Source organism: Lampris incognitus, unplaced genomic scaffold (assembly GCF_029633865.1).
Source record: "Lampris incognitus isolate fLamInc1 unplaced genomic scaffold, fLamInc1.hap2 scaffold_360, whole genome shotgun sequence".
NCBI classification, from domain to species: domain Eukaryota; kingdom Metazoa; phylum Chordata; class Actinopteri; order Lampriformes; family Lampridae; genus Lampris; species Lampris incognitus.
In genome coordinates, this window is record NW_026611318.1 from 1 (window position 1) to 19,417 (window position 19,417).

General features: G+C 44.5%; 1 protein-coding gene across 1 annotated transcript; it reads left to right on the plus strand.

Moving 5' to 3' along the window:
• Positions 1–4,354: 4,354 nt before the first annotated feature.
• LOC130133499 (carbonic anhydrase-related protein-like) lies at positions 4,355–18,903 on the plus strand (the record flags this gene model as incomplete). The annotated part of the gene is given in 8 exon segments (XM_056302029.1): positions 4,355–4,530; positions 7,615–7,677; positions 7,930–7,959; positions 7,961–7,979; positions 8,250–8,338; positions 8,340–8,363; positions 18,077–18,278; positions 18,527–18,903. Coding segments are annotated over 7 exon segments (536 nt in total), but the record flags the coding sequence as incomplete, so codon positions are not given.
• Positions 18,904–19,417: the final 514 nt, after the last annotated feature.

Sequence of the window (19,417 nt, forward strand, 5' to 3'; positions counted from 1 at the left end):
TGAACAGTTTTCTCAGACACTATCCAGTAGGAGATGACATAATACTTTGATATCACATAAAAAAACAAAACCAAATGACACCATGGGCCTTACAGAACCGAGGCTGTTAGCTCAGAGAACCACTGATCATCTTTATATACTTAGCACAAAAAGTAAGGAAATTTGTGTTTGGTAGATTATTTCTTTGTTGTAACAATGCTTCTTGGCAATTAATCTTATACCGTTGGAAAGCCTGTTTATTTCCCTTTTAAATGGTGCCACATTTGTAAGGAACATGCATTTGTGGGATGAGCAGCAGAGCTGAGTATGTGGGTTCCGCCCATGAAAATTTTGCCAAATCTCTGCCAATGCCAAACAGCTTATTTGCTGTTGCTGTTGACTCTTGTTTTGAGCTTTCTGGTACCCAGGTGCTGACAATCAGCTGCCTGATATAAGATTTATTGCCAAGAAGCATTGTTACAACAAAGAAATAATCTACCAAACACAAATTTCCTTACTTTTTGTGCTAAGTTTAGATATCTACAGATTCATCTTTCTGGGAATATAGACAGCGTTTCACCTCTAACGTGTTTACACCCTTCGAGAGAAGTGGCCACAGCTTGGTGCATTTCTCAAAAACTGTGTGTGTGTATATATATACACACACACACACACACACACACACACACACACACACACACACACACATATATATATATATATATATATATATATATACACAGACACACACACACACACACACACACCCACATACTATATATATATATGTCTGTGAAAACTGTAAGAATGTGGACCTTCAGCTCTGTTCCCCCTGTATTGCTGTTGGTACAACTCAGGAGAAGAAAACAGGAAGTACAAAGGAGATATTCTACTTTTTACATTAGCTGCTTGTGATCTACCAATAGCTTGCAATGGGCAGCTGACCAATTGGTAGTCTACGTAGCTTTAATGAAGTTTAGAAGCTGAATGGATGAACCTGCATTATGAATAAAATAAAAAAGCCCTAGAAGGCATATAATAATAATAATAATAATAATAACAATAAACATGTTATTTAAAGGCACCTTTCATGACAGTCAAGGTCACCTTACACCAAATACAATAAAACAAAAGAGTAAAAAACATTAGTGCAATCAACAATAAAACACACAATAACCAATAGAGCATACATCAGCAGGAGGGGAAAAAAATGAATTTGATGCTGTTAAGGCTGTTAGAGTGAGTATGCTAGTTTAAAATGTGGTTCTAAGAGCAGTTTTTGGATAATGTAATGGAGTCCAGTAAGTGGATGTGATGGGGAATGGAGTTCCAGAATTTGGTGCAGCATAAGAGAAAGTCCTGGCACCCGTTGCGCTGAGATTGATGGCTGGTAATGCCAACAGATCTGTGAAGACCCTCAGGGAGCAAGAGGGAGTGTAAGTTTGAAGGCAGTCTGCAGGGGGTAGATTATGAAGCGCTTAATAACATTTTTAAAATTATCCGCTGTGACACAGGAAGCCATTGTAAATGTATCAGCAAGGGAGAGACATGATCAGTGGACTTTGAACGTGTAATAATCTGTGCTGCAGAATTCTGTATGAGTTGAAGTTGGTGAATAAGTTTTTTGGGGATGCCTGCCAGGATCGCATTGCAGTAGTCAATGTGTGATATGACCAAAGCATTGACTAAGACTTCCAAAGAGTGTTGTGTTAAAACAAGGCATAGTCTGGAGTTGTTTCACAGATGCAAAAAGCACAATCCAGGAGACCATTGAGGAAAGGGTACTATCTAGGATAACACCAAGGCTCTTAGCCTGAGTGGAGACAGGTATGATGGCTGCAGCAATGGGGACTGAGCAAATATTAGTTTTTGAGAGTGTAGATTTAGTGCCAATGAGGAATAGGTCAGTTTTACTACTGTTGAATTTCAGATAATTGTTAGTCATCCATATCTGTATATGATGGAGACAAGCAGTGAGGGTATTGGAGGAGAGAGTGGAAGTGGGCTAAGTGGATACATAAAGCTGTGTATCATCAGTATAGCAGTCGAAATGGATACCATAGTGCCAGAAGATGTTGCCAAGAGGGAGAAAGTAAATAATAAACAGGAGTGGCCCCAACACTGAACCCTGTGGAACTCCACGAGGAACTGTTGAACTTTCTGAATGGTAATTCTGAATTTGTATAAAAAATGGAAGAGACGTGTTGAGGCATCAGCTGTGCTCCTACGACCTCCATAGGTTACAGAACTGATGATGATGAGAAAATGTGTCCTGTCTGTAAGGTAGGAAGCAAACCACTGATACACAATGCCCTCAACTCCAATGCTAGCCAGATGATCCATGAGGAGCTGATGGGATATAGTATCAACGGCTGCTGTGAGGGTCAAGGAGGATGAGGATAGAGAGTAGTCTGGAGTCGTCTTAATCAGGGCTGTTTCTGTGCTATATTTGGGCGAAAGCCAGATTGGAATTGTTCAAAGAGATTATTGTTATCAAGGCAGATCTGGGGTTGAGATGCAACTACCCTCTCAAGGATTTTGGAGATGAATGGTAAATTGGAAATAGGCCAGTAGTTGTTTTGGTCAGTAGAATCTAAATTACGTTTTTTCCGAGTTGGTCTGATTATGGCAACCTTCAGTGAAGGGGGATTTGTGCCAGTGGACAGAGAGGAGTTGATGATGGAGATGATCAGCGAGATGATAGAGGGCAGGCATGTTTTAACTAGGGTTGTGAGAATTGGATCCAGGTCACATGTGGAGGTGCTACACTTAGTAATAAGTTCAGAAATGTGATTTTCAGTTGGAAGACTGAAGTCACATAGGGCAGTGGATGGGGACAATTTCATGCTGATGTTAAGTCAGTCTGCGTGACGTTAACAGAGGCTAGCTGCTCATGAATGGTACTAATTTTGAAGTTGAAAAACTTCAAAAAAGCAAAGCATTGTTCATTAGAAAGGTTACTGTTCATATTGATTTCAAAGCAAAGCATTGGTCATTAGAAAGGTTACTGCTCATTGATTTCAGGTGGATTTAGTAACCTTTTTACTGTGGAGAAGAAGAGTTCCAGTATTCCCTTCAATTGTACTGATGATATTTGCATAATAGGATGTTTTAGCTGTTGAACGCGCATTTTTGTAATGGAGTATATGATCCGAATACATTTGTTTGTGAACAGTAAATCCAGCCTTAGTGCAAAGCCTCTCAAGGCACCAACCTATAGCCTTGAGCTGACGTAATTCAGGTGTGTACCAGGGAGCAATATGGGCAAATGAGACAACCTGTGTTTTCAGGGGGCTAAAGTATCAAGTGCAGAAGATAAAATATTATTATAGTAGTCCATAAGATCAGGGAGTGAGGAGGTGAGAGCAGGAATGGGGTTCGAGGTAATTAAACTGCTGAGATCATCTGAATTAACATTTTAATGTTGCGGTATGATATGATACGATACACTTGATTTACTGAGCAGGAGGTTGGTGTTGAATAACACAGCTTTATGGTCAGAGATGGGTAGTTCAGCAGAGGTGATGTTATATGGTGTGATGCCGGAACAACAAACTAAGTCAAGGATAACACCCTAGGTGTGGGTTGTCAAGTTGACATATTGCATTAGATCAAAGCAAAACTCTTTGGTGAACATATTGTCAGTGTCAGGGTTAATGACAGATGAGCCAGTGGAGGGAGCTATCGGACAAAACAGTACTGTGAGGTGCCACCGTAGGCGGAAACGGAGGTTCCGGAAGGGAAGTGTGAGAATGTAAATAGTCACGCGGAGAGGACTGTACGTCTTGATACAGGTTGGCCACTAGCATTCGGCTACCCAGCCTGTTCTGAGGAGGGAGAAACGATCCCAAAACAAATTAAAATTGTCAATAAAACCTATATTGTGAGCCCTGCAGGTGGAGATGAGCCACGTGTGCAGGCTGAGGATTCTGCTAAAACGCCCCGCTCCACAGGCCAGTGTCGGAATAGGACCTGAAGTAAAAACAGACTTTTTCACAAGTATTTAAAAAGCTGAAAAGGTCATTAAAATCCTTTTTGGTTAACTCAAATAGGAATGGATATAGAATTGCATTGCCCATTTTAACAGTGTAGGTGGGGAACAATGGGGACTATATAATACACTGCAAAAAAAAGAAAAAGTTATATGTCCCTTGGACAATCCTGATCAAATAGACCCCTTTTTCCAAATATGATCCTTGGGGTCTTCTCTCACCTACACATTGACTTGACATGAGGCCCTGCCAAGAGTCCTTAGTCACCACCAGCTGCCGATGACTCTCTTTAAAAGTACACGTTAGTCTGAGTACTATTTGCTACACCTGTTTACAACAATGCCCTCTCAAAACCAGACCATCCTCATTGTTGCATTGTTTAGTTCCCTCTCTGTTTTGGTTTTGTCTCTGTTTCCTTCTCTGGACCCCATCCTCTTTTCTATCTCCATCTCCTCCTCTGCAGCTCCACCTCATCCACTGGAACAGCACTCTGTTCAACAGTGTAGAAGACGCTCTGGGCAAGAAGAACGGAGTTCTCATCATCGCTCTGTTTGTACAGGTACACGCCAATGTCAAATCACTTTAACCCTGGGCTGCTAATAATTCGTCAGATTTGATGAAGCCTGGTCTCTGCTGGCTCTGTGGTCATTTTAAGGCAATCTTGAGGATGTCGTGGGCCTAATCCAACAAAACATTCATGAAGGATGGTGCCCACTTGATAAAGTCAATGACCTGCTCTCTCTCTCTCTCTCTCTCTCTCTCTCTCTCTCTCTCTCTCTCTCTCTCTCTCTCTCTCTCTCTCTCTCTCTCTCTCTCTCTCTCTCTCTCTCTCTCTCTCTCTCTCTCCTCCTCTCTCCTCTCTCTCTCTCTCTCCTCTCTCTCTCTCTCTCTCTCTCTCTCTCTCTCCTCTCACACACACACACACCACACACACCACACACACACAGGCTCAACCCTGCAAGATAGTCTAAGTAAATGATTAGATAAATGATTATATGATTAAACGACTTTGCCTTTGAGATAGGCCGCTACATCCGTGACGGTGTAGCCTGATGTTCTCTGTGGCAACGGCTGGCAGGTGGGGTGGGCACATTACATTAACTTACTGTCTGAACTGGTCTTCTGTGTGAGCGCTCATTCTGCAGTATGGGCACAAAGATTTTTTTTTAAAGCATATTGTGTTCATTCATGGGAGTGTTGGCCAGGTGATGTGATGTATTCTCAAACCCTCACCCTCCATTTCACGTCTTCATTGTTATTTCTATCCAGAAAGGATTTTCTCTGCCTGTCGCTGTAGCAGCGACTGGACAGTTTTATTTTAATTTACAGGGCTTTAATCTTACATATGCTGCAGCTGTTATGACCCCTAGTCCCCCACAGGCCTCATTAACGCTGAATCTAATCTACTTTGATCTAATAAAAACAAGAGTGAGTCAACAACTGAATTGGTAAATAATGTGCCTAGAAATTAAGATGCAGATGGTCAATTATAATTGACCATCTGCATCTTAATTTCACATTTTAATTTCACATTTAGGTGTCCTCCAGGAAATATAAATTGTAAAAGAGTATATGTTTTTGGAAACAAAACTCAAGTTAGACTTCTGTATTATCTTTTTTTTTGGGGGGGGGGGGGTTCCCCCCTCCTTTCTCTCCCCCAATTGTATCCAGCCAATTATCCCACTCTTCTGAGCCGTCCTAATCTCCGTTCCACCCCCTCTGCCGATCCGGGGAGGGCTGCAGACTACCCGCGTGCCTCCTCCGATACATGTGGAGTCTCCAGTCGCTTCTTTTCACCTGACAGTGAGGAGTTTCACAAGGGGGACATGACGCGTCGGAGGATCACGCTATTCCCCCCAGATCCTCCCTCCCCCCGAACAGGCACCCCGGACTGACCAGAGGTGGCGCTAGTGCAGCGACCAGGACCCATACCCACATCCGGCTTCCCACCCGCAGACACGGCCAATTGTTTCTGTAGGGACCCCTAACCAAGCCGCAGGTAACACGGGGATTCGAATCGGGCGATCCCCATGTTGGTAGGTGACGGAATAGACCACTATGCTACCCGGACACCCTAGACTTCTGTATTATCATATAACAAACAAAACTTGGACACAAAATACATTTGGAATCTAAACTTAGCACAAAAAGTAAGGAAATTTGTGTTTGGTAGATTATTTCTTTGTTGTAACAATGCTTCTTGGCAATAAATCTTATATCAGGCCACCTGATTGTCAGCACCTGGGGTACCAGAAGCTCAAAACAAGAGTCAATAGCAACAGCAAAATAAGCTGTTTGCATTGGCAGAGAAGATTTGGCAAATTTTTTCATGGGCGCAACCCACATACTCAGCTCTGCTGCTCATCCCGCAAATGCATGTTCCTTACAAATGTGGCACCATTTAAAAGGGAAATAAACAGGCTTTCCAACGGTATAAGATTTGTTGCCAAGAAGCATTGTTACACACAAGAAATAATCTACCAAACATAAATTTCCTTACTTTTTGTGCTAAGTATGTATAACTACTACTACTACTACTTGTGGCTACTCCCGTTAGGGGTGCCCGCAGCAGATCATCCGTGTCCATCTCTTCCTGTTTTCTGCATCTTCCCTCTGTCACACCAGCCACTTGCATGTCCTCCCTCACCACATCCATAACCTCCTCTTTGCCTTCCTTTTTTCCTCTTCCCTGGCAGCTCCATATTCATATCCAGCTACAGTTCTGCACGTCGCCCTTATTCTTGAAAATCGGTACCAGTATGCTTCTTCTCCACTCATAAGGCATCCTCTCACTTTCCAAGATTGAGTTAAACAATCTAGTGAAAAACCCCACTTGCCCCTCTCTCCTAAACATCTCCATGCCTCCAGAGGTATCTGGACCAACTGCCTTTCCACTCTTCATCCTCTTCATAGCTGCCCTCACATTCTCTTTGCTAATCCACCACAGTTCCTGATTCACTATCCCGACATCATCAAACCTTCTCTCGCTCTCATTTTCTTCATTCATCATTATACAGATTCATTGGATTCTATATAACACGGACCCTAAAATTCATCTGCAGTACATCTCATATGTCTCAGCATCTCCAAGCTAAGTCAAACACTGTGATATATTGTAATTGCTTAATTTAACTGTAAAATAAATAAACCCAGTAACAGGGCAAGAGTCTTTCCACAGGGACTGTGATTAGATTAGATTTTACCATGCTGATAAGGTGGGGACCAGCCAGGATCCAGTCCGATTCAAACAGGTGTTAAACTTGATACTTGGATATGACCACTAAAAAAAGACAGGCTCTATGATGTATAAAACCTCTCGATTTGAATCAGGCCAACAGCCTAGTAAAAACTTTCAAGCCATCTCTTATTTTTTGTTCGTAGTTTTACCATAGACAATCCTGACCCAATACTAGGTCAACCCATGTTGTTATCTAGTTGTTATTCAGTCTTGTGCTTCATGTTTTTGACAGCCTCTGTTTTTTTTCAGCTTCCTGACTCTTTCCTTAGAGGATGTGGCAGATCTAAACAATGTTATAGTGACGTGAATGAATGACGTCTATGATGTTTCTTCGTTTCTTAAGCTATAATTAACTTCAGAAGGTGTAGTGACCTGCACGATGACTTGCCCTGCTGTGTATTTCAGATTGGTAAGGAGCACCTAGGTTTGAAGGCCATCACTGAAGTTCTACAGGATCTGCAGTACAAGGTGAGATGAGAGACAAGAGAACTAAACTGAACTGAACCTGAACAAGCAGAATAGAACAGAACTGAACAGAACTGAAATGAACTGAATAGAATAGAACAGAACTGAACTGAAGTGAACTGAATAGAATAGAACTGAACTGAACTGAGCAGAACAGAGCAGAAATTAACAGAACAGAACTGAATAGAACAGAAGTATATCTGTGTTAGTGAATAATAGTGATAACTGTATTTTGTGTCATTGTCTTTTCATCAGGGAAAGACCAAGATAATCCCCTGTTTTAACCCCCAACACTCTGTTGCCTGGTGAGGAGATATTTATGATTTAATCTGAGCCACACATTTATATGTTTTACAGTAAATGACCAATAAAGTCATAATTTTTCTTAAAGTCATATCTTGACATTAACCCCACCAGCCCATACACTCAGCTACCATGGCATGTCTATGTAGCTGTAAACTTTTACTGCATGCTTTTGTCAGTATTGAAGAATATACCTGAAAAACACTTCCTCACGGACATCATGCAAAACATTGTTGGAAATATTTCTAAGTGTTGGCTCTGCCCCCCCCCAGACCCTTTGCTGAGAGACTATTGGGTGTATGAGGGTTCTCTGACCACGCCCCCTTGTAGCGAGAAGGTGATCTGGATCCTCTACCGCTACCCCCCTCACTATCTCACAGATACAGGTAACACAGAGATGCACTTATTTGCTCCTGGAAAATGTATGGTTGCAAATAAGCATTCTTGTCCAACCTGCTAGCATTTAGAAATTATGGAAATATGCAATATTAATTTCTTTTGTTAAATTCAAAGCACAAACCTTTCCATTTTCAGCCACCTGTCCCTTAAAATTTAACAGTTATGTTTTCTATTACAACTGTATGAGGCAAAGATTACGCAAGTTCTGTCCATTTTTGCTGTTTCCTAGATGTAAACAAGTCTGTGGCTGCAAAACTCAGCTAACTTTGCTATTAATAAAAATAACGATGGATTACATTTATGTAACACTTTATCTAGACATCCAAAGCGCTTCACACTGAAGGTAGGAAACTCACCTCAACCACCACCAATGTGTAGCACCTACCTGGGTGATGCACGGCAGCCATTTTGTGCCAGAACGCTCACCACACATCAGCTTGAGGTGGAGAGGGAGGAATCCATCCATTGTCTTAACCGCTTACCCTGCCCTCAGGGTCGCGGGGATGCTGGAGCCTATTCCAGCAGTCATTGGGCGGCAGGCAGGGAGACACCCTGGACAGGCCGCCAGGCCATCACAGGGCCGGCCGACACACACACACACACACACACACACACACACACACATTCATTCCTAGGGAAAATTTAGTACTGCCAATTCACCTGACTTACATGTCTTTGGACTGTGGGAGGAAACCAGAGCACCCGGAGGACACCCACGCAGACTCCGGGAGAACATGCAAACTTCACACATAGGATGACCTGGGACGACCCACCAAGGTTGGACTGCCCGGGGCTCGAACCCAGGACCTTCTTGCTGTGAGGCGACCGGGGTAACCACTGCGCCACCGTGCCGCCAAGGGAGGAATCATTGAGGGAATTACATGGGGGATGATTAGGTGGCCAGGTGGAGAGAGCCAGGTTGGGAATTTTGCCAGGACACCCCCTACTCTTTGCAATGAGTGTCATGGGATCTTTAATGACCACAGGACCTCAGTTTAACGTCTCATCTGAAGGATGGCATCTCCTACAGCACAGGGTCCCTGTCACTGCACTGGGGCATTGAGATTTTTGTTGTCTGTTAGGACCAGGGGAAGACTGCCCCCTACTGGCCCCCCACACCATTTCCAGCAGCAACTCAGTTTCCCGGGAGGTCTCCCATCCAAGTACCAGCCAAGCCCACACCTGCTTAGCTTCTGTAATTTGGCAGAGCCAGGGTACATGTTGGTATGGCTGCCAATGTCAAATTAAGTGAATTTTATTTGCATAGCCCAATATCACAAATATTACAAATACAAATATCAACGTCTTCAAAAGGTTCCCACTTTGACGGGAGGGCTATTCACATGACATGTCCAACTTAGAAACTCATTTATCTGGTGACCCTGGCACCACATGAAGCCTGCCTATTCTTTGTGTATGACAAAAATAAACTCACCTCCTCACCAGTTCTCTCTTCCAGATTCAGGTACATATGACTGCCCCATAAATAATCCCAAAAATAATCACTCCCATATTCTCACAGAAACAGTAAATGCAGACCACTCTTACGGCCACCATCTGACAGATAGAGCTGCAGACTATTCAACTTTCACAAATGACACATACAAATAAAAAAGCGTAAAGCTATAAATTTTGACATCTCCTGAGACGGCTTCTTTCTTCCAACCAGCAGGGTAGGGTGGGGTAGGGTAGGTGAATATGACCCCTCTAAAGGCCCCCCCCCCATTGTTCAGTAATTGAAATATAGATTTATCATTAAAACTATAATGCATTTATATAGCACTTTTCTAGTCTAGCAACCACTCAAAGCACTTTACAGTGTATGGCTCACATTCACCCATTCACACACACATTCATAGCCCAAAGGTAGAGGCTGCCATGCAAGGCACCAACCTGCTTATCAGTGTCTTGCTCAAGGACACTTCAACACGTTCTCTGGAGGAGCCGGGGATCAAACCAGCGACTTTCTGAGTACTAAACGGCCCATCTGTCTCCTTAGCCGGACCAGGCTGCTTAGATAGTCCTCAACAGGGACAAATGCTTGTATATATGGGGCATTTTCACTGCTCCCACCTTACTTCTGATAGAAGACTCACCAGCCTCAACAAATTATGTCTCTCATTACTCCCTCTGAAGGACATGATGACAGACTGTTGTTTAATATGAAAACTTTCAGAAGTGACTCAGCCTTTCACAGTGGAAAGACCTTGGCCCGGCCTTGTCTCTGTTCCCCACCAACAGCAGAGAAACAGACTGCTTACGCTCCACAATAAGGAGAGAAGGCCAGGTGGACATCGCTTTCTGCCTCAAAAACAAACTGGAGCGATAAGTTTAAATGTTCAGATACTGCTAACTCACTGCAGCAGTAAGGGGGATGTGTCAGATAGTCCCCCTGATGGAGACGGACAGCTGAGAGGCTTCTTATCGGGAGATCTAAAACCGTGACGTTTCATTTGCGGTAGGCCCTGGTTGACTCTCTGGATTACTAATCGTACATTTCCTCTGCCTGTATTTTGACTCCCTGTCTCAAAGCCCAGTCCTATATAATAAATACAGGCAACATACAGATCAAATACATTTAGTACATCCATCCATCCATCCATCCATTATCTAAACCGCTTAGCTTGCTCTCAGGGTCGCGGGGATGCGGGACCCTATCCCAGCAGTCATTGGGCAGCAGGCGGGGAGACACCCTGGACAGGCTGCCAGGTCATCACAGTGTTTAAGGACCAGCCCTCAGGATGTTTTCTGCTACCCTTTTTTCACTATTATTTCTTGTTAGCCTTGGGCTGTCACAAGCTGATAACAAACACCCCCAACTCGGCCCCGTTTGGCCTCAGGGGGCCAAAAACCCAATTTTTGGGACATGTTCCTGGCGAAATTATGTAAATGCAAATATTAAGGTACTACAATGGCATAAATAGTCATACAAGTATGAAATTTGGCAGAGAGTATCCTGATACATAGGGGGACGCAAGAAAATAAGATTCTTGGGCTTGCTGCAACTCTATTTTAAGATATCACCCACACCATCCCCAAAAAGACAAAAAAACCATACATACATACATAATACATACATACATAAATATTGCATCATTCTACAGACCCGCTAATGCCCTACTGTAAAAGATCACAGAAACTTATTGATGGATTGATGGCTTGACGTATTGATGGATGAATAGATGAACAGAAAAATGGATTTAATAATGTTAGAGTGAGGTCTTTCTAAGGCTTCCCTTTAGGGATAGAGGGCTTAAAGACAATAAAAACTGACACACGGACCTGCTTGAACAGATGAATAAAAAAAAACGCACGATGGCGTTTTCAGTGTTGCACAAAAAGTTTCAAGCTTGATGCAACGTGCAACTTCCCCGTATGCTTAAGTCAGCATGAGGCAGGCAGCCTCGGACAGACAGCCTGGCCCTCGGGTGTGTTATCACCACTGCTGTGTTCAGACTCTTTCCTGATTTGCTATCGATAATGAGTAAAAAAAAGAAAAGGTGCACACAGAGATTACAAAAGGCTTAAAGACACACATTGGCCCCACTTCCGCTTTCAGTATGTCCTGTATGGCCTCCATGTTTTATTTTCAGACTGACGAATGACAAAGTGAGGGTAATTAAGTAGTATAAAGTTAAACACATTCTGGCTCAATTTCTCCGTCTCGTTCTCCTTTCGCAGACACACACACACACACACACACACACACACACACACACACACACACACACACACACACACACGTATACTGTCTAACTTTACTTCCCACACATTCAGTGGCTTCAGAAACCATACTGAGCTCAACCTGAGGGTCTCTGGCACATCGCCTTTATAACCGCTGCCAGTCAACGAGCCCGCCACTGTGCCTTCAATGGACCGAACCTTTAAAACCAACCTCTTGGCTGACTGGGATGAGCCACCAGGTAGTCTTTTGTAAGCGATATAGATTTTAAACCTTTCACCTGTCCTACTGGTTCTCCTCAAATACAAATGACCTCCAGCCGTTTTGCAGGCCCGTTGAGGCCACGCTCGATTTCTCATTTCAACTTCCTGTTCGGACACTTAATCATGTAAATATCCTTAACTTCAAATGCTGACCCAGTACTTGCATGCGTTCTGTGTGGGATGGAGTCCGGGAAACTCGTGAAGAGACCTGATGATCATATTCCTGCTATGACAGCCCACCATTGCTATATAAATATGGAGGACATGTTATTGTGGACACTAGCCGTGTTTTATGACCGGAGATGGAAGGCCTTTTCCCGTTTCACTAGGATAAGTACATTAAACGTCCACCTAATATCGACTGCTTGTGTGTGTGTGTGTGTGTGAGTGTGTGTGTGTGTGTGTGTGTGTGTGTGTGTGTGTGTGTGTGTGTGTGTGTGTGTGTGTGTGTGTGTGTGTGTGATGTTGTCAGGACTCCTATAAATTTTCACAGCTAATCTAAGCTATAAATTGACAGCAGTGCTCCTTCAATCAGTCATCAATGTGGCAGCTCAGCTGTTGCCCTGTTTGTTTTAGCCAATGTAGCCGTCTATCTACTGTGGGGCTTTTTTCAAGCAACACTATCAAACACTTGTTGCTGTTACTTAAACACTACTTAAATAGTGCCGCCATCTTCCCACACCGCATCGGCCTGAATTCACGTTTGCGGTGGCCTCACCCAGTGTTTCTGCAGTCCATGCAGTGTCTTTGTCCATGTCTGCGTCTGTTTGTCTTCGTTTGATGGCTGGGAGAGCTGGCGCTGGATTGGCTGGGAGAGCTTGGTCTGCTGCGTCCTGTGGACCCAGGGACCACGGCCCTGCCTGGAGCTGCGCCCGAAGAGGTAACACCGAGGGCGGTCTGACATGATGCGGAGGCGGGGCAGGCGAAGCTAACTGTTAGCCAATGCAGAGCGGCAGTTCCGATAACACCGAGGGCGGTCTGGTGGCGGCCTGGCTTAGCCTTGACTGTGTTTTTAGTATCGTCGTGTGGAGTGCAGGAGGTGTGTCGAAGGTGTCTGGTTGGGAAAGCTGGCATTGGATCGGAAACACAGAGGGCGGTCTGACAGGACGCAGAAGCGGGGCAGGCTAAGCTAACTAGTAGCCCATGCAAACCGGCAGTTCTGACAGTCATCCTGGCTGGCATTCGTTCTCCCGGACAGTGATTTTTTTTTAAAAATTTTTTAGTTTAGATATATGTGTTAGTTTGGTTATATGTGTTCTTGTAGTTCTTGGATGTATTTTTGTCTTTGTGTTGCACTACTCTTGGCTGGGGGAAACGATTTTTCATTTCATGTGCGCAAGAGCATGCAATGAAATGACAGTGTTTCTGATTTCTAAATCTGTTTTCCACAAAAAAAAAACAACAAAAAAAAACAACAGAATACTGACTTTTTTGGAGGGGTGGGGTGGGGTTCGTCCTTTTTCTCCCCAATTGTATTCGGCCAATTACCTCACTCTTCCGAGCCTTCCCGGTCACTGCTGCACCCCCTCTGCTGATCTGGGGAGGGCTGCAGACTACCACATGTCTCTTCCGATGCATGTGGAGTCACCAGCTGCTTATTTTCACCTGATAGTGAGGAGTTTCGCCAGGGGGACGTAGCACGTGGGAGGATCACACTATGCCCCCCAGTTCCTCATCCCCCGCGAACAGGCACCCGGACCGACCAGAGGAGGCGCTAGTGCAGCGACCAGGACACATACCCACATCCGGTTTTCTACCCGCAGACACAGCCAATGCGCTCTTTGCACAATCATTTCCACATTCTACCTAATACTGCTTGTGTGTTTCCGGTCTATCGATGGCGCTGTTTTACACCCGTTCTTTGCAGGAGCGCCCAAAGCTCAAAGTAACAGCTGTCCACAGAATTTGCCAGCAAACATCACCAACCAGCAAACTGGACAAGGGCTTTAGGTTGTATGCTGCATCCTACATTCACAATTACGAAGGTAAGAAAACAGCTGATCTGGCTCTTGAGACCCGGACCATTTGATAAATGGAAGGCTCAATCAAAAACCAAAACGCCATCAGCTGGTCATAGCTTGCAAATCTATTCACAAAAGACATACATCAGGCCATTAATTAACACTCAATAAAATCATGTACAATCACCGAAATCATGTTAATTTTAACAAGTATCCTGTCATCTCGTGTGTTACCCAAATCAACATTTGGATCGACAATTTTAACCACCAATGCATCATCGTTATATATCTAGAAACATTGTCAGCGGTCACCACAGTGTAACTCGTGGATGGAGCACAGGGTTCCCAATGACAAAAGTAAACAAACATTAGGCTACACTCACGACAGGATTTTTATAATTTAACTTGTGTCCAATGTTAATGGTTGATGTCAAACAGTTAGCTAACGTTAGGCTAACAGTTACATACAACTTGGACCTAAAGTTACCTGGTATAGAATCGGATGTCGGCGGAGCCTGCGAACCGCTGTAACCCAAACTCTTGCTGGACACGCAACTCCTGCAGTTCCTTTCTCAGGTCTTCAATTTCTTTGTCTTTGTCTTCTACAGATGACAAGGACATGTCCAGTGCAGACGGTTTAGGGACAGAGCAGTAGTCGTGATCCATTGTGCTATCGTGTTGCTCCTCAGGAGGGACTGGATCAGCGGGCCGTTTTGCTCTCTCCCACACTGTGTCATGGTGTCTCAGCAGTATAGTCACTCCATTCAAGGAGCGTCGGTGCAGCACCTTTAACAAGCCTTCTTCGACCATCAAGGGTTGTTGGCTCTATGAGCTGATCAGTGGAGAAGTGTCTGCTACAGACCTTAGTGTGAGAAGTGATGGTGAAATGATCCCGGCGTATGTTTACCAGCCACTGCCTTCTCAGGTCAGGATGGATTGGAAAGCCATGGAAACTTAATATGCTGTTAAACTTGGAGCTAGCCGAACAAAGTGGGACACGGCAATGCTTAGAGTATTTATTTTGTTGTTTTTGAAAATGTTCGGTCTTGGAACTTTTTTTCTGGGTAGACTCGTGATGATGAGCAAACTGTCATGCTAGCTAGCTAGCTCGGTGCCAGCGCGATGTAAACAAAGGGAGTGGAAACGTACAAGCAGTACTATTTCGAAGCGGAACTACGTCACATAGCCTAGTGCATGTAGTGCATTGTGTCTGTAGGGACGCCCGACCAAGCCGGAGGTAACACTGGGATTCAAACTGCAGATCCCCATGTTGGTAGGCAATAGAAGAGACTGCCACACTACCCTGCAGAATACTGACTTTTAATCCTTTGCATAACATATATAATCGTTATATAGCCATCTAAAAAGGAAAACAAAGCATTCAGCTTACCATTGACTCATTCTGGCGAGACATTAGATTGGTCAAAATCTGCATAACGTCTCATATTTTTGCTCTGCTGTAAATCCAGCATGTTTCTTTGGCGTGATGCTGAAAGTCATGTTTATGCTGCAGTAAATCGATCTGCCAAGGTTACCATGGGTAAACACTGTGTTTCCTGTGAGAGTGGTGGTGCCCGGTAGTGCCCATTCATAATAGACTCCAACAGCTCCCCGAACATGATGCCTGAGATAAAGTCACCCTCACGCCGGAGTTGCCACTCAATATTCAAGTTTCAGGCGGTCTCCAAAATTGTCACCTTTGTTTTTGTTATTCTAGATACAGTGATGTATCATGTCTATGTTTTTTTGTAAATATAGTTTGCCCACTTGTTATGCATGTTACATGTAGCTTTCACCAATCCCCATGTGAGCCAGTACTTCTTTTTAAAACATCCATCCATCCATTATCCAAACCGCTTAGCCTGCTCTTCAGGGTCGCAGGGATGCTGGAGCCTATCCCAGCAGTCACTGGGTAGCAGGCAGGGAGACACCCTGGACAGGCCGCCAGGCCATCACAGGGCCGACACACACACATTCACATCTCGGGACAATTTAGTATTTACCTGACCTACATGTCTTTGGACTGTGGGAGGAAACCGGGGCACCGGGAGGAAACCCACGCAGAGAACATGCAAACTCCATACAGAGGATGACCCAGGACGACCCCCAAGGTTGGACTATCCTGGGGCTCAAACCCAGGACCTTCTTGCTGTGAGGCAACTGTACTAACCGTTGCGCCACAGTGCCGTCCTTTTTAAAAAGTTATAAGCCAAACACACAAACTAACTCAATGTAGTTTTTCACGCAGGGTGGCTTTGCCTACCAAAACATCCCTGTGCTCCAACTATCAGGGAGCCTAAACTGGATGGCTGTAGTTTGTCATCTTGGGGTCCAAACCCATTAAAACATACTGGTATTCATGTCCCAAAGGGAGGATCTTCAGCCAGGGTCTGCAGCACGATTAAGATCTATAATAATCTCTCTCTCTCTCGCTCGCTCGCTCTCTCTCTCTCTCTCTCTCTCTCTCTCTCTCTCTCTCTCTCTCTCTCTCTCTCTCTCTCTCAAACACACACAGATGCACATGTATTCCCTTTCTCCCTCTTGTTTTCTGTCTCACTGTCAGTTAAACACATCTACACAATACACACCACTATGCACACATTCTCATGGAGGAGGATATTCAACAGAAGAGTGAATAGTTCACTTCCTGGGGCAGTGTATACTGGGTAAATAATGACAGCTCCATAGGGGTGGGTATCTGTGAAAAACAGGAGAGGAAGAGGGCTCTGGAGAAGATGTAGAAGAGATGGAATAAAACAAATATAATGGATAAACATTTGCATAGGGTGATTGGTCGTCAAGTCATTAAAGGGTATGGCTTCTCCACTGCCATTATTTGAACAGATATTACAAGTGCTTTACAACTTGTAATGCCACTCTCCAATTGCTGTTTATGCTGTTTGAGTTGTTCTTCTAAAGGACTACACATATTTCCTCTTCACACTAGTTTGACCCTGTAACATAATGCTGTCTCACTTCTCAACATTACTGTTTTTAGTCATGTGTATCAGAAATTAACAGAGAGAGATGCCTGGATTGTGGACTTCGTGTTGTGCGATATTTCATAGAGCAATACATGTGAATTATGAACTTCATATTGTTCATGTGTTTGATGCCCAGGGTGTAAATGTAAATGCAAAGTTCTGTTTCAAAGGACCCACCAGTAGAGCTGAATATCATTGACCAAACCTCCAAAACTGGGGCGTCCAGGTAGCATAGCGGTCTATTCCGTTGCCTACCAACACGGGGAGCACTGGTTCGAATCCCTGTGTTACCTCCGGCTTGGTTGGGCGTCCCTACAGGCACAATTGGCTGTGTCTGCGGGGGGGAAGCCGGATGTGGGTATGTGTCCTGATCGCTGCACTAGCGCCTCCTCTGGCTGGTTGGGGCACCTTTTCAGGGGGAAGGGGGAACTGGGGGGGAATAGCGTGATCCTCCCACGTGCGACGTCCCCCTGGCGAAACTCCTCACTGTCAGGTGAAAAGAAGCGGCTGGCGACGCCACCTGTATCGGAAGAGGCATGTGGTAGTCTGCAGCCCTCCCCGGATTGGCAGAGGGAGTGGAGCAGTGACCAGGACAGCTCGGAAGAGTGGGGTAATTGGCCAAGTATAATTGGGGAGAAAAAGGGAGAAAAATCTAAAAAACAAAACAAAACACACAACTCCAAAACTGGTCTCAATGTTCTGCGTTAGTTCTCTCTCTCTCTCTCTCTCTCTCTCTCTCTCTCTCTCTCTCTCTCTCTCTCTCTCTCTCTCTCTCTCTCTCTCTCTCTCTCTCTCTCTCTCTCTGTGTAGATTGAGGAATTTCGCAGACTGCGGTCCCATATCAAAGGGGCGGAGCTTCCAGAAGGGAATGATGGGTTGTTGGGGGACAATTTCCGCCCTACCCAGCCACTCAGCGACAGGATAGTTCGCGCTGCCTTCCAGTGACAACGGCCCCCTTCCACCCCCACCCCCCAACCCACAACAACTTCAGGATCCTTCAATCACTTCAAAGGTAATTATGTGTCAAACACCCCCTGTTGTGGTCTGCTCCATCGTACATACAGTAAAGTAGCCTACAATCCATTCATAATGGCCCCCTGACCCCCCCCCCCCCGCTCTTTAAGTACTTGGCTTAAAGGTGGTAACCTAAAATGTCCCACCCTCAGACATCCACCAACAGTTAAAGGTAAAAACGTTATAAACCGCAAACAGCTCAGCAAACACTTGCTTTCAATGATAAGTAAACTGTTCCTCTGCCAGGCAAACATCCATAGACATGGCGAGATCAAGACATGCAAGGGCAACGGGGAAACTACCCTTCAACTGGATAAGCCCGGCTCAACCACCCGCACTGCAGAAGTGTCTTTGAGCAAGGCAGTGACTGTAAACATCCCTTTGACAGGGGGCAAGCAAATAGAGAGAGAGACAGAGACAGAGACAGAGACAGAGACAGAGACAGAAAGAGAGAGATATTATCATGACAGTACATTACTGCTAGATTTAGATGTTTTCTTATGTCAGATGGAGGTATTTGGAATTAACAACGCCAGAACTATCTTATCGATCTCACCCTGCATTTGTAGGCTGAATCTGTTTGCTGTTAACTCATGCACAGTTGTATTAAAACAAGAATATGAGACAAATAACTTGATCACGGGTGAAAGTATCTTTAGATGACATCATCGGCCATAAAGAACCACTTTGCAAATTCATGGGTCAAGTCAAGGACCAAGACACACTTCCACCCAACTAAACGTCTACTCGGGGAATTACTTTTAATGGAAACAGGTGAGGCTCCCCCAGAGGACGGTGTAGCGAATAATGGATCAGGCCTAGAGAGGATCGGTCGAATAACCTAACCCAGTTCAGTTACTAATCTGGGACTGGAAGGCTGCGAAGGGATCCGTTTTTTGTTTTTTTTTCTAGCGCGGTTGAACTGCGACAGGGGTTTTGTGCTCAGAGGAGACTGGAGAATAAAATAATAATAAAAAGACAAATGAGACTTCAATACTGGTGTCCTGGGTTTGAACTATTGAGGGCACAGATGAGAAGTAGGTCTGTAGTGTTAGTGGCCCAGAGATTTGAAATTGGAGCTGTTTTGGGCTGATCTTATGTCAGCATTGCTCCACATACTTCCCAAACAAGCCTCCA